The sequence below is a fragment of the Protopterus annectens genome, chromosome 11.part0 (assembly GCF_019279795.1).
Source record: "Protopterus annectens isolate FY-2018-M chromosome 11.part0, PAN1.0, whole genome shotgun sequence".
NCBI lineage: Eukaryota > Metazoa > Chordata > Ceratodontiformes > Protopteridae > Protopterus > Protopterus annectens.
The window spans coordinates 208,383,516-208,395,792 of record NC_056745.1 but is presented as its reverse complement, the minus strand read 5'-3'; the positions used below and the strand labels follow the sequence as shown (position 1 = coordinate 208,395,792).

At 37.0% G+C, this 12,277-nt stretch overlaps 1 protein-coding gene across 2 annotated transcripts in view; it reads right to left on the bottom strand.

Moving 5' to 3' along the window:
* Positions 1-260: 260 nt before the first annotated feature.
* LOC122815270 (leukotriene A-4 hydrolase-like) overlaps positions 261-12,277 on the bottom strand; it is a 231,259-nt gene continuing 219,242 nt past the window's right edge. For both annotated transcript variants that reach the window (XM_044087624.1, XM_044087625.1), the window contains 3 exons: positions 11,930-12,012; positions 4,415-4,519; positions 261-1,396 (listed from right to left, as the gene is read on the bottom strand). In XM_044087624.1, the coding sequence (XP_043943559.1) occupies positions 1,267-1,396; positions 4,415-4,519; positions 11,930-12,012 (318 nt within the window). In that variant the 3' untranslated portion in view covers positions 261-1,266. The remainder of the gene's footprint in view (positions 1,397-4,414; positions 4,520-11,929; positions 12,013-12,277) is intronic.

Genomic DNA, 12,277 nt, shown 5'->3' with positions numbered 1-12,277 from the left:
TATACAGGGTCACTTTTCCAAGGAATGATTCTGGAAATTTCAAGAAATCACAAATTTCTATAGCTCTGCTAGCCCGAAGTGGGAAATGAAAACAGTGCAACACCATATGAATATTAACATTATATAACTTACACATATGCTTTAAGAAGACTCAGTTTGCTTTTTGTATTTTTTTTATTTTATTATTTTATTTTCTTATATCCTGGGACACATGTTTATGTATCCAGAAAGAATGCATGCATGCAATTTATTTTTTTTTATATAATACTCTTCTAAGTACTCATAAGTAATGTTTTTTTTTTCTATTTAATCTACAGATACCCATTTATGTTATGATATGAGCAACACAGATCATAGACACATACTGTATTACAATGTTTGGGTCAGTATGCAACACAGATGTAAAGGCAACATGACCAACCAATTGTTTTTTGTTTTAGAACAAGTGGAACAGCATCCTAGGGGAGGACCCTGGCCTGTTATATTAAAACAGAGGAAGTTATGGTGGCAAACTTTTTTGAATGTTTCATCTTAGCATGGGCTAAATTAAATTATTAGTATTAGCAGTTTGTTAAAGATGAAAGCAAATGAGACATAACATCTTAGAATTTATTGTTATAAATTATAGGTTCATACATAATATATTACACAGGAGTAGGTGGTATTCACTTAAATTAATTTTAATTGACTGACATTTAACTTGCAGGGATATATATACTTCATTGTGTGTTAATTTAAATGGTCCGAAGAACTCTCTATTAAGGATGAAAGCACTTACTGTCTTTTGGTATTGTTTTATTCACAATAAATCTCGGAGAATTTTTGTGCTGCTAGTGTTGCCTTTGCATCTGTGTTTCTAGTCAGTTTTAAAGAAGTGTGATCAGTATGTAACATTTCATCTTAAAAATATTATGTCTAATTTTGTACAAAGTTAAGGTGATGATATTTAAAATGAGATGTAACATGCTGTTCCATGCACTATAATGCAGCAGGTAACCATAATCTCAAGTATTTAATAAGCTCATCAATGTGTCTTTTTGTTTATGTAATAAAATAAAACTTTAAATTATGTACCCTTGTTTCATACAGTCTTCATACAACTGGCATGTGTTCTGCATAAAATTTTTTTTTGAAGATGCTTTTTCTAAAATGTATTCCTTGCTTTCTTATATCAACATTTAAATAATATATAACAAAGAACCTGTATGACAGACTACAGTAAATTTTTCAAAAAGTTGCAACTTCTTTTCAGACGTTATAGAAACATTACTCTTCTGACAACTCCACTTTTAGGTCTTTGCCCACTAGCATTGCGGTGATAGGATGCATGTTTGGCTTGTATTCCTTGTACTTGCTCACTGTCTCATTGCGACACTTTGTAAAATTGTAAAGGTCTCTGTAGAAATGAAAAATGCAATATGCAAAATGTTAAAAAAATATTAAAATTAAGCAGTATCCTATAACAAAACAGATCTTTCTATTCTAACACAAAGGCTTTGCTTATATGCTTATCTGCTTTTAGTGGTTTTGTCTGTTCAACTGACAAAGAAATGCAAAGTAACTTTTTTCAAACGTCTCTGTGCACCCATTGACTATTTGCACCATACCAATTCTCTCTTCAAAGCCACAATGGTGCAACGGTAGTGTTGTCACCTCACAGTAAGAGATTCTCCCATTCGATTCTCGGCTGGAGTGCCTTCTGTGTGGAGTCTGCATGTCCTCCCCGCGATCGAGTGGCATTAGAAAGACATGCGTGAATGGGCATGCCTTCATTGAAGGTTGGGCATCGGGCTGGCACCTCGACACCATAAAAATTGACTGCCAATCATTAGCGGACCAGAGTTCCACTGTGGCGACCCCTAACTGGGAAAAGCCGAAAGAAAAACAACAACAACAACCAATGTCTCTCTTCAAACCCTTCTGTCCATCCACTGTGCATGACTGCCATATCTACCAAACAGGCCACTGCCCACTGCCTTACAACTGGCAGATGAGACAACCAAGCTCCAAGGCTTCTAGTCAAACTCAGGCAAATTAAACTTGGATCTCACTGCCTTCTCAAAACAGAACAGATGGCAGAGGGCCAGATCATAAATAAACATGGAAAATCCCCTATAATTAAAAAACTGATGCTTTATTTTTGTTATGAACATTTGCATATTAAAATTCTGTTAAGCTGCATTATATTGGAGTTGCAGCCAGCACCTAGAAGTTATGGTGAGGACAGTATATTTTTACAAATGATATTCTGGTGAAAGAATACCACCATATAGTACTTTGACATGCTTAAAATACCATATATTCCTTATGTCCTTTACTTCAGTGCACTCAAAATATAATGGATTCCTTAGGACAATTTCAAGAGAATGGCAAGGTAGTACATGTGTCCCTTGTTACATATATACACTGGACAATAAGAAGAATTTCAAATGTTTATAGGCCAGCTGCATTCAGTAGCTGCTGAGATAAAGTCTTTCGGCTTTTCCCGGTTAGGGGTCAACACAGTGGAACTCCGGTCCACTCATGATTGGCGGATTTTTACGGTGCCGAGTTGCCAGCCCGATGCCCAACCTTTAATGAAGGCACGCCCATTCACGCTCACACCTACCTGCATGTCTTTAGCTTCACTCGACATTCTTTGATATTCATATGGCTAAAATAAAATACCTGTATATTTTTAATTTTATGTTGTAAGTGCAATGTAGGGAGTAGGACAATTGTCAAAATAACAGCAGCTGCTTCAGGATAGTTGTCACGAGACAACTTTAAATAAACCACACTAAGGTAAGAACGAACTTGCTCTGCTTGAGGAAAGTCCTCTCTACCTTAATATGTATTGACGCTAGGGCTACTTATATTAAGCAAGAGATGAAGCCCTTGATTGTTGGGTAAAGAAGGGCTCCGCCCACATATGCATGAATTTTCACAATATAAGTCTTGAAAAAGACAGCACATGCATCCTTGTCTTCTACATTAATGTCCTCCCTTTATCCAGTGCATAAAATATAATAGTATAATCAGGTACTCTTTAGCACACGGGTATTCCCATAAAACATCACCATGCCTCAGGTGATAAGAAACATACCTTCATTTCATGCTGCACCTCAGGATAGACACTATCCTCTGGTGTGTGTTATTCTTTAATTATACAGTGGCTACACAAATTTCAGTTACTACCAAGCTAATAGGCTTACAGACATGATGCTAATATTACACAATAACATAAATGGCGTAAGGTCAAGTACAGGCTACAGAAAAGAATAAAACTAGAAATAAACAATTATAATGGAAATAAGGAAATCTATAATCATGTCTATGTTATTACAAGAGGGTCGGAAATGCTGGAATTATATGGGTTGCAAGCATTCTGAGACCCTTATGCTATTCTGATTGATTTGCTAATAGTGTCTAAAGTGTCTTGAGTATCAGAAGTGATTATTCATCACAAATATGACTGCTACGCTTACGTATTAAACAAATGCGTTCAGGTAGGCCATGAGACTAAAAAATATACTTGAAAATAGAAAAATTCAACTAAAAACTATTTACTTCTTAGCTAGACTCTCCACATATGCATGGAAACACATATACACAAACTCACACACACACACATTCACCCCACTGCATAACGTTACTAATATGTGTTAACTTTAACCTAACCCTGCCCCTGCTTCAAACTCCAAGCCTGTACCATACCTTAGGAAAAAGCCTTGCCATAATTCTATCACTAACAAACACCACGTATAACAGCGCACATGCACAACACTAAATGTATCCCCTTCCTTTACCCCTGACCTTACCCTAAGCCATAAACACTTGTATACACACTCCCACCACCCATAATGATGAAATTTTTGGTATATCCAAACATTTTGGTATTAAAACCCAATCCCACACTTACTATAATAACAAGTACTCAACATTCCTCCTTTTGATACATAGATATAGCTATAGCTATAACTATAGATATAGATATAGATATAGATAGATATTGTAGATTTTATATATACTTGTTTATAAGTATCCAAGGCTTACAGACGTATTGCATAGAATCTCTGATCTGAAATTATGTATCCTAAGTAATCTATTCAATATTTATTTATTTAATATTAAAAAACAGACAAAATATCTATACCCTTTGTATATTTTTAAGAGGTGATTTTGACAGTGTTGAGGAATTGGGAACAAACACATGCAAGAGTATTGTGGTATGAAAATAAAATATCCTAATTGTTTAAACCCCACACCAGCAAATGTCACTTCAGAAACAACTTATTCAAAACATATATTGGGATGCTTAATTACATACAAATATTTTAGTTTTGGTATGAGTATTGCTTATTATTTTTGTTGGAAGTTTATAAAACTGAAGTTAAGTAGTGTGCACAGTTTTCTTGTGTCAAGACATTCTTACCTGAAGAGCGGTCTTGTAAATTTCATTCTACCTTGTTCTGTAGCCATCCTGAGGGCCAAAGGGACTGCATCATCCCAGTGAGCTTGAAGGCAGAGTCTCAGCCATCTGGAAGAGATGCATTTCTATATAAAACTGACATGAAATGCTTCATTACAATTATGGCTTTATTCTTGTCTAATACTTTTTATACTCTAAGGTGAAGATGATGCTGGTAATGTAATGAGTTACAGTGTTTGCTTGACAATAGAATAAATACTGCAGTGAATGTATGATGACTGATACTATGTTTTTCTGTTTTATTATGCAATATTATTAGCAGCTGTTATTAACATATGCTATTCCTGTACCTTCATTAGTGTGTGACTCGTTTCTATCTATCCTGTCACTGTGCTGTGCCTTTCCTATTACATTTCTCATGTGCCTGTGACCAACACAATGAATGGAAGTTCTACACTCAAACCAAAAAATGAATGTCAATTTAAAGAAAAAAATTGCAAGACTCTATAAATAAAGCTAGATTTTTACCTTGTCTGGGCCCATTTTCTAACAGATTACTAGAGTGACTGACAATCATGACTGTCGAATTTTGTTCATTTTTGGTCTTTTATGATATAGAAGGGGGGTGTGATTAGTATGAGGAAATACAGTGTGCCCCTTGCAGAAACAAATACTTTTCTTTTTAAGAAATAATGAAAATTACATGGATTTCACCTGCATACACAGTCTCGCAAAGCACAATGTCAAAATATCAGGAAATGCTGATTTTTTCCTATATTTCTAGTGTGTGTGTGTGTGTGTGTGTGTGTGTGTGTGTGTGTGTGTGTGTGTGTGTGTGTGTGTGTGTGTGTGTGTGTGTGTGTGTGTGTGTGTGTGTGTGTGTGTGTGTGTGTGTGTGTGGGTGTGTGTGTGTGTGTGTACTAGTACTAGGGTCAGGGTTAGAATTAGGGTTCTTGGTGGGGTTAGGGTTAGGGCTAGTGTAAAGCATGGGTGTCTTGTTTAAGGTAAGATTAGCATTATTTTGATGACTGAAGCTAGCGTTAGGGCTAGGGTTCATGTGTGCTAACCCTGATTCCAAACCTAACCTTTACTGTTGGAATGTTTGCTTCCAGATTTGTTCAATATTCAATGTTTTATGTCAGGCACTTTCTCTTTTGTCTATATATCTATATAGCTATATATATAGGTTTACTATCAAAATCTCAAACAAAATCTGTTCGGAACCTCGAACAGTAATGCTGAATCGTAAAATATCACTTAAGTGAAATGTCGAATCTGCTGAATGAATTCAGAAGATTTGACATTTTCACCGTATATCGAATGTGATGTCCATATACGAGCTCAGGTAACTGTCAGTCCTACACTTCACATCACGTTTTTGCAGGGGAGCAAGCCTCACTGCACCACCTGTGGGGGCCACACTCCCTGCTAAGTATATATTCCAACTCCAAGATCGCACTACAGTGAGGAAAGGAATGAATGTCCCAATCCATACTGTACCGCGATCTCTAGTTATTAGATCAAGTTCATATCAGCGAATGCACAGTGTCATTTGAGCATTTGGGTTGAATATGGCCTGTCGTAAAAAAGGCTTACAAGAATCCTTCGGTCTCTGGGCATTTCTCATAGATTCAAATGGAATGGTGTATGGTTCAAGTCTGGATTCCAGTCCAGATATGTCAGTGTCAATCTGTCTTTCAAACATGAGCCATGCAGGGCTTATTCCTACAGCATTATGTAGAGAAGCATAGTAGAACATCAGAACTTTGTGAGGATCAGGTTGTTGAAGGATCCTTATAGCAGTTTACAATGCTCCTTCAGCAGCTCCATTGGAGTGTGGCTAGTGGGGACTTGATGTGGTATTTATAAAGCCACAGCAGATTGTTGGACAGCCTGTATGTCATTGTCTCGACCTCTATGTCATTGTCTCATATCAGTTCAGTAGGTGGGCCATATCTGGAAAATATAGCCTTGAATCTTCCAGTGGTTTGTTGCCTAGTCTTGGTTATTACAGAAACTACTTCTATATCAAGAGTAATATTCCACCATTGTCAAATAGCACTTTCCTTCAAGCTCACATAAGTCAGAAGCTATTTTTTGCCAAGTACCCTGTGGAAAGGAGTTGAAAGTAATGGTTGTTTCTTACGGTATGGTTTGTGAAGGATACACACAAGCTTTGCAATGTCCATGTCAGAGTTGGCCTACCCTACAGACATCCTACCCCTTTCTCAATGCTTAGTGAGGCTCTGGTGTCCTTTGCATGTCCTTGTATATTTGCTTCAACACATTGGAATGCTATAAAGAAGGTATAACTCTGTCTTGGTACAGTGGCAACTGTTCACAACTGTATTCTCATAGTGCACTATTTATAGATTCAGTGCTTTGTCTGCGCCCAGTGGTGAGGCTGCCCATCCCCTACATATCTGATGATATTTGTAACTCACTGTCACTTTTGGTAGCTTATTTCAGCTTTTCTAGACATTTAATAATTGCTGGTCAATTTGCCATAATGCTCTGCACTCAGAGAGCAACGTTTCTTTGGTATCAGATTGCTATCTGGTCAGGTATTGGATTTTCGGATAATATGTTAGTCAAAATTAATTGCTTTCCAGGCACAAACATTGCACCAGCACTGAAATATCTAAGTCTTATATAAGTAAATTGATAGGTTGTCCAAATCATATGAATTAATCAGTGGATCCAATCATTTGCAGTCAGTCTGAAGTTGGAAACTCTCTAGACCCTGTAGGTATCTAGAGAACTTTTCACATGCTCATACATTTGTTAGGTGCCTCTTCTATATTTGTGAATATATCTGTTCAGCATCAGTTAGCATTCTACATCAATGGGCAACAAACTGTAAAACTTGACCATCCAGCTGGAATAAACAGCATGTAAGCAAACAGACATCAGCATTTGCTTAACTTTGCTGAAAGCTTATGTTTGAACATTCTTCATGACCGGGGCACATCTTTTTTCAAAAAAAAAAAATCTGTTAGTGGACTTAGCAATGTGGACAGATCTGGTACGACTGTGTGCAAAAAGAAATGCATCATGCCTAGTGCCTGACATAGCTCAAATTGAACTTTATAGCTATGCTATGGCTTTGACTTTGCTTGAATTCAGTACAAGTCCCCCTAACAATTATGCTGTGGCCAAAATATTGAATCAAATCTTTCCAAAAACAGAATTTGTATTTATTTACTTTCAGACCTCAGTCTTTGATATTTTGGAGCACTGCCTCCAATTTTATGTAATATGCTTCTTTATGAGAACTAACAGTACAAGCATTCAAGCTGTCCTTCAAATCACTTGACTTCATCAAAACATACACACATCACACAAATTATTGCATAAAACTCAAGTCATCAAGTTAATTCAATCATGACCACCAATAAATTGCTCTATACAGAAATTTACTCTATACATAATTAACCCTAATTGTTTTACCTTTAGCAATTTAATATATAAATAAATATCATATATAAAAAAAACAATTTCATAACTTCACTTATCTACAGTTTTAAAACACTAGGGACTGAAACATGTTCATTAAGACCTGACAACTGAGTTACATTTAACCACAGCTGCAAAAGTATTTTTTTTATACTCAAGTATAGTTTTTCATTCTCCAATTCAAATGTTTCTGTCAACCTTTTCCAAAATAAAAAAAAAAAAATTTAAATCTTTGCATACAATAACATGTTTACTGAGGGCATTATTTTGATCTCTGTTTTTAGTTATATATGTTTCTGTGGGTTAAACTTGTCCAGTTTTGATAAAGCTCTGGTTATTTGGGATTAAAAGGCTGATAATCAATGAACCGACTTTATTATGAGATAAACAGCTATTTTCAGTAAAAACAGGTTACTTTGAAGTCTGCAGTGTCTGTTCAGCTTTTGGTATGGTTTTCTGGACTGAATGGCAATTTCTGGTTGCTTTATATGAAAAATATCCCAGGTTTGACACCATGTCGATGCACAACGGTTACCAGTCATCTTCCTCAGAGTTGCTAATAATGGCAGCGGACACCAGCATTCGAAGTAGAATAGTAAGTTTAATGACTCACATAATGGTAGCATAGCAGAAAGGCAGTTATTAGCTTTGTCTCACATCTCCAACTCTACAACTGTCTCAGCTGACTTAATGCATTATGGGATTAGGCATTTCTTAAAGACACAGAGCTATTTTACACAGAATCACAACAGTCTGCCTGAAGTAAATGCAGTGAGGAAAGAAAAATAAAGTCATACACCATATGCAGTTAGAAAATGATTCACTGCATCAAATTGTCCAACAATAAATGGCACTTCTACATTGTCTACTAAAGGCAAGAACACAAAAAAATCCAGTGCGCACTGGTGAAGTCAGTGGGACGTAGCAAACCAAAGTGCTGCTTTTGATGCCAAATGAAAATAGGCAAAGCAAACAAAGAGGCGGAGCTACTGCTTTTAGCCACAAGATTATTTTCATCTTTTTTTCCTGCATCATGCAGCCATTTGCATAGCGGCTTCACTGCTCTTCATAGTTTGTCAAGAAGTAGAAAGAAGAATGAGGAATGTATGTTAAAGCAAAGTTTGCCTGCAAAAGCATGACTAAGGAAAAAGATGAACAGAAAATAGTGAAATTAGTGTATGCTGGTGCACTCACTGTCACCTATTTTGTGTTCTTGTACTCCAAAAGTGTTTTAAGAGGCATACAGCTCTTTAAAGGAATGAACTAAAAATGGAGGATAGCTATTTTTTTTAAATCTTGCTGTGACAAACAACTTTTGCATAGTTCGTATAGTGTGTGATACCACAATCTATTTAAATATGATAGAATAGTAAATATGAACAGCCATTAAAAAAAAGATAAATACATAAAATGCTGGGACAGTAAGAATGTTATGCAGCATAGTTCTGGTTTCGAGCATATCACAGGATACAGTTTGTGGAGCTAGCATCAGGTACCTACAAATATATAATATTTCTCACACTGATTGACTGAGTACAATAACTGGACTGATAATCATCTTATAAGATGTACAAATTTCAAACTGTTCAACACAATACAAATGCTGAACATATGCAAGAAAAGCATTAACATTAACATCAACACTGATTCTACCTTCTACTTACTAAAGTACAGGCTTCAGAAGGATCATATGCTAGCCAAAAAAGGAAGGCTTATTGGACACATCCTAAGTAGGTATGTTATATGATAATGGCAACATTTTTTCCAGTAAACATGAATTCTTTATCTCTATAGTAATATCTGTATCTATTCTTCAAGAAGCATTAAGGAAAATAACATTACTCATCATTGCATTTGATAACAACCTCAAAACTGTCTTATAAAGTTTGCATTGTATATGCTTCCTTTTTCTAATAAAGAGATTTGTTTCAGTTGCTAGTACTGTAAGATGGTGATGGCCCATTGGCATGGTGCCAAGGTAAGCAGCACACTGCTACTGATCCACGTTTGTTTAACAACATGGCTGTTTGGAAGTTAGCTGAAGGGGTGAGAGAGAGAGGCAGAGAAATGAGAGGGGGATTCTGCAGCTCTCATGTTCTTCATTTGGAAGTGAGTGGGGGAGAGCTTATCACAGAACCTATTGAGTAAAGAGGCTAGTTTATAGCTGGGAAACGTTGGCAGGAAAAGCAGCATAAACAGCCATCCTCGACTTTAATTAGTAATGTGTATCAATCATAATTTCCTCAGGGTAGTACTACATATGGTAAAACTATCCAGCTCCCACATTAAGATAGCCCTATGCAGCCATATCAGAAACTCTAAGCCGACCACTGATGAACTGTGTGCCGCAAAATACAAATTGCCCAGCCAAAATAAAGCACATTTGTTTGGATAATGTGTAGATCAAACTGCCGGCATTTCTGAGGAATAATTACCATTTGTATGGTTCTTGTTGGCAACGATTCATAAATCAGTGGGTGCCCAGTCCAAAAATAAAAAAGTTAACACACAGTACAACTTTTAAACACGGATTTATGAAAGGTTTATAGCTGACATAAGCTGAATTCTTGTGGTAACCACCACACTGCTTACGTGGATCCATTATAAATCAGTGCGTTAACCACCATACTGCTTACATGGATCCATTATAAATCAGTGCCTTAACCACCACACTGCTTACATGGATCCATTATAAAATCAGTGCCTTAACCATCCCACTGCTTACATGGATTCATTATAAATCAGTGCCTTACCCACCACACTGCTTACATGGATCCATTATAAATCAGTGCCTTAACCATCCCACTGCTTACATGGATTCATTATAAATCAGTGCCTTAACCACCACACTGCTTACATGGATCCATTATAAATCAGTGCCTTAACCACCCCACTGCTTACGTGGATCCATTATAAATCAGTGCCTTAACCATCACACTGCTTACGTGGATCCATTATAAATCAGTACTTTAACCTCCACACTGCTTACGTGGATCCATTATAAATCAGTGCCTTAACCACCACACTGCTTACATGGATCCATTATAAATCAGTGCCTTAACCACCACACTGCTTACGTGGATCCATTATAAATCAGTGCCTTAACCACCACACTGCTTACATGGATCCATTATTAATCAGTGCCTTAACCACCACACTGCTTACATGGATCCATTATAAATCAGTGCCTTAACCACTACACTGCTTATGTTGATCCATTATAAATCAGTGCCTTAACCACCACATTGCTTACGTGGATCCATTATAAATCAGTGCCTTAACCACCACACTGCTTACATCGCTCCATTATAGATCAGTGCCTTAACCACCACACTGCTTACTTGGATCCATTATAAATCAGTGCCTTTAGTTTAACTTTTTCATTTCCTTGCTAACCATCTTCACTGTCTCATTGTTCCTCATTGCAGGACAACGGAGGTGGAGATCAACACTTCTCCATGATAATCACTGTCTTACCAAAAACCAAGTGGTAGTGTAGTATGTGGAGTAAGTAGGCAGCTCTTCTGCTCAGGTCCATTTCCGTGTGTGTGTGTGTGTGTGTGTGTGTGTGTGTGTGTGTGTGTGTGTGTGTGTGTGTGTGTGTGTGTGTGTGTGTGTGTGTGTGTGTGTGTGTGTGTGTGTGTGTGTGTGTGTGTGTGTGTGTGTGTGTGTGTGTGTGTGTGTGTGTGTGTGTGTGTGTGTGTGTGTGTGTGTGAGAGACACACATACACACACACTATAGGCTTTTGGCCTTTCCCTTCTTCCATACTACTAAGCCCATGCATTATATCAAGATTTGCAGTCTGCAACAATCGATTTTGAGTTGACATGCCTTCTTACTCTGACAGAGGAAAGAATAAATGGTAATCATTTTAGCTCATCAATACATCTGACCAGAAGAACTGTACTTTATGAACCACAGCATTCAGGTGTGACAGAAAGCACACAACACCTCTTCATCAGTATACTAGCTGACATTCTGTATACACTTTGCATTTTCCATTTCTTACATCTTGCATGTAAGCCATTAAGTGATTACAAAAATAAGCCAAATAGCCAAACCTGAATCTTATTTCAGCATTGTTGATGGCATTGAAGTTGTAAACAGCCTGCATTCTTTGTACATGAGTAACTGGAAGTGGATCCTACAAAAGCAAGCAGAAATTATTTTAGTGTACATAGGCTGTATCTAATAGCTGTAACAATGACAAAAGTAAAGGAAAAAAATGGCGTCAGTACATCTCTATGCATTGTTTTCACCAGAATGCTAAGATGGCCTATTTTACCTATGCTAATGATACTTTGGTGATAATGAATATTATACCTTAATTGAAACAGAGCAATATCACAGGATCTGGCAAGGTAGGTTGGGGTGAGTACCTACCGCCATCTTGCCCAGGATCAGAAGAG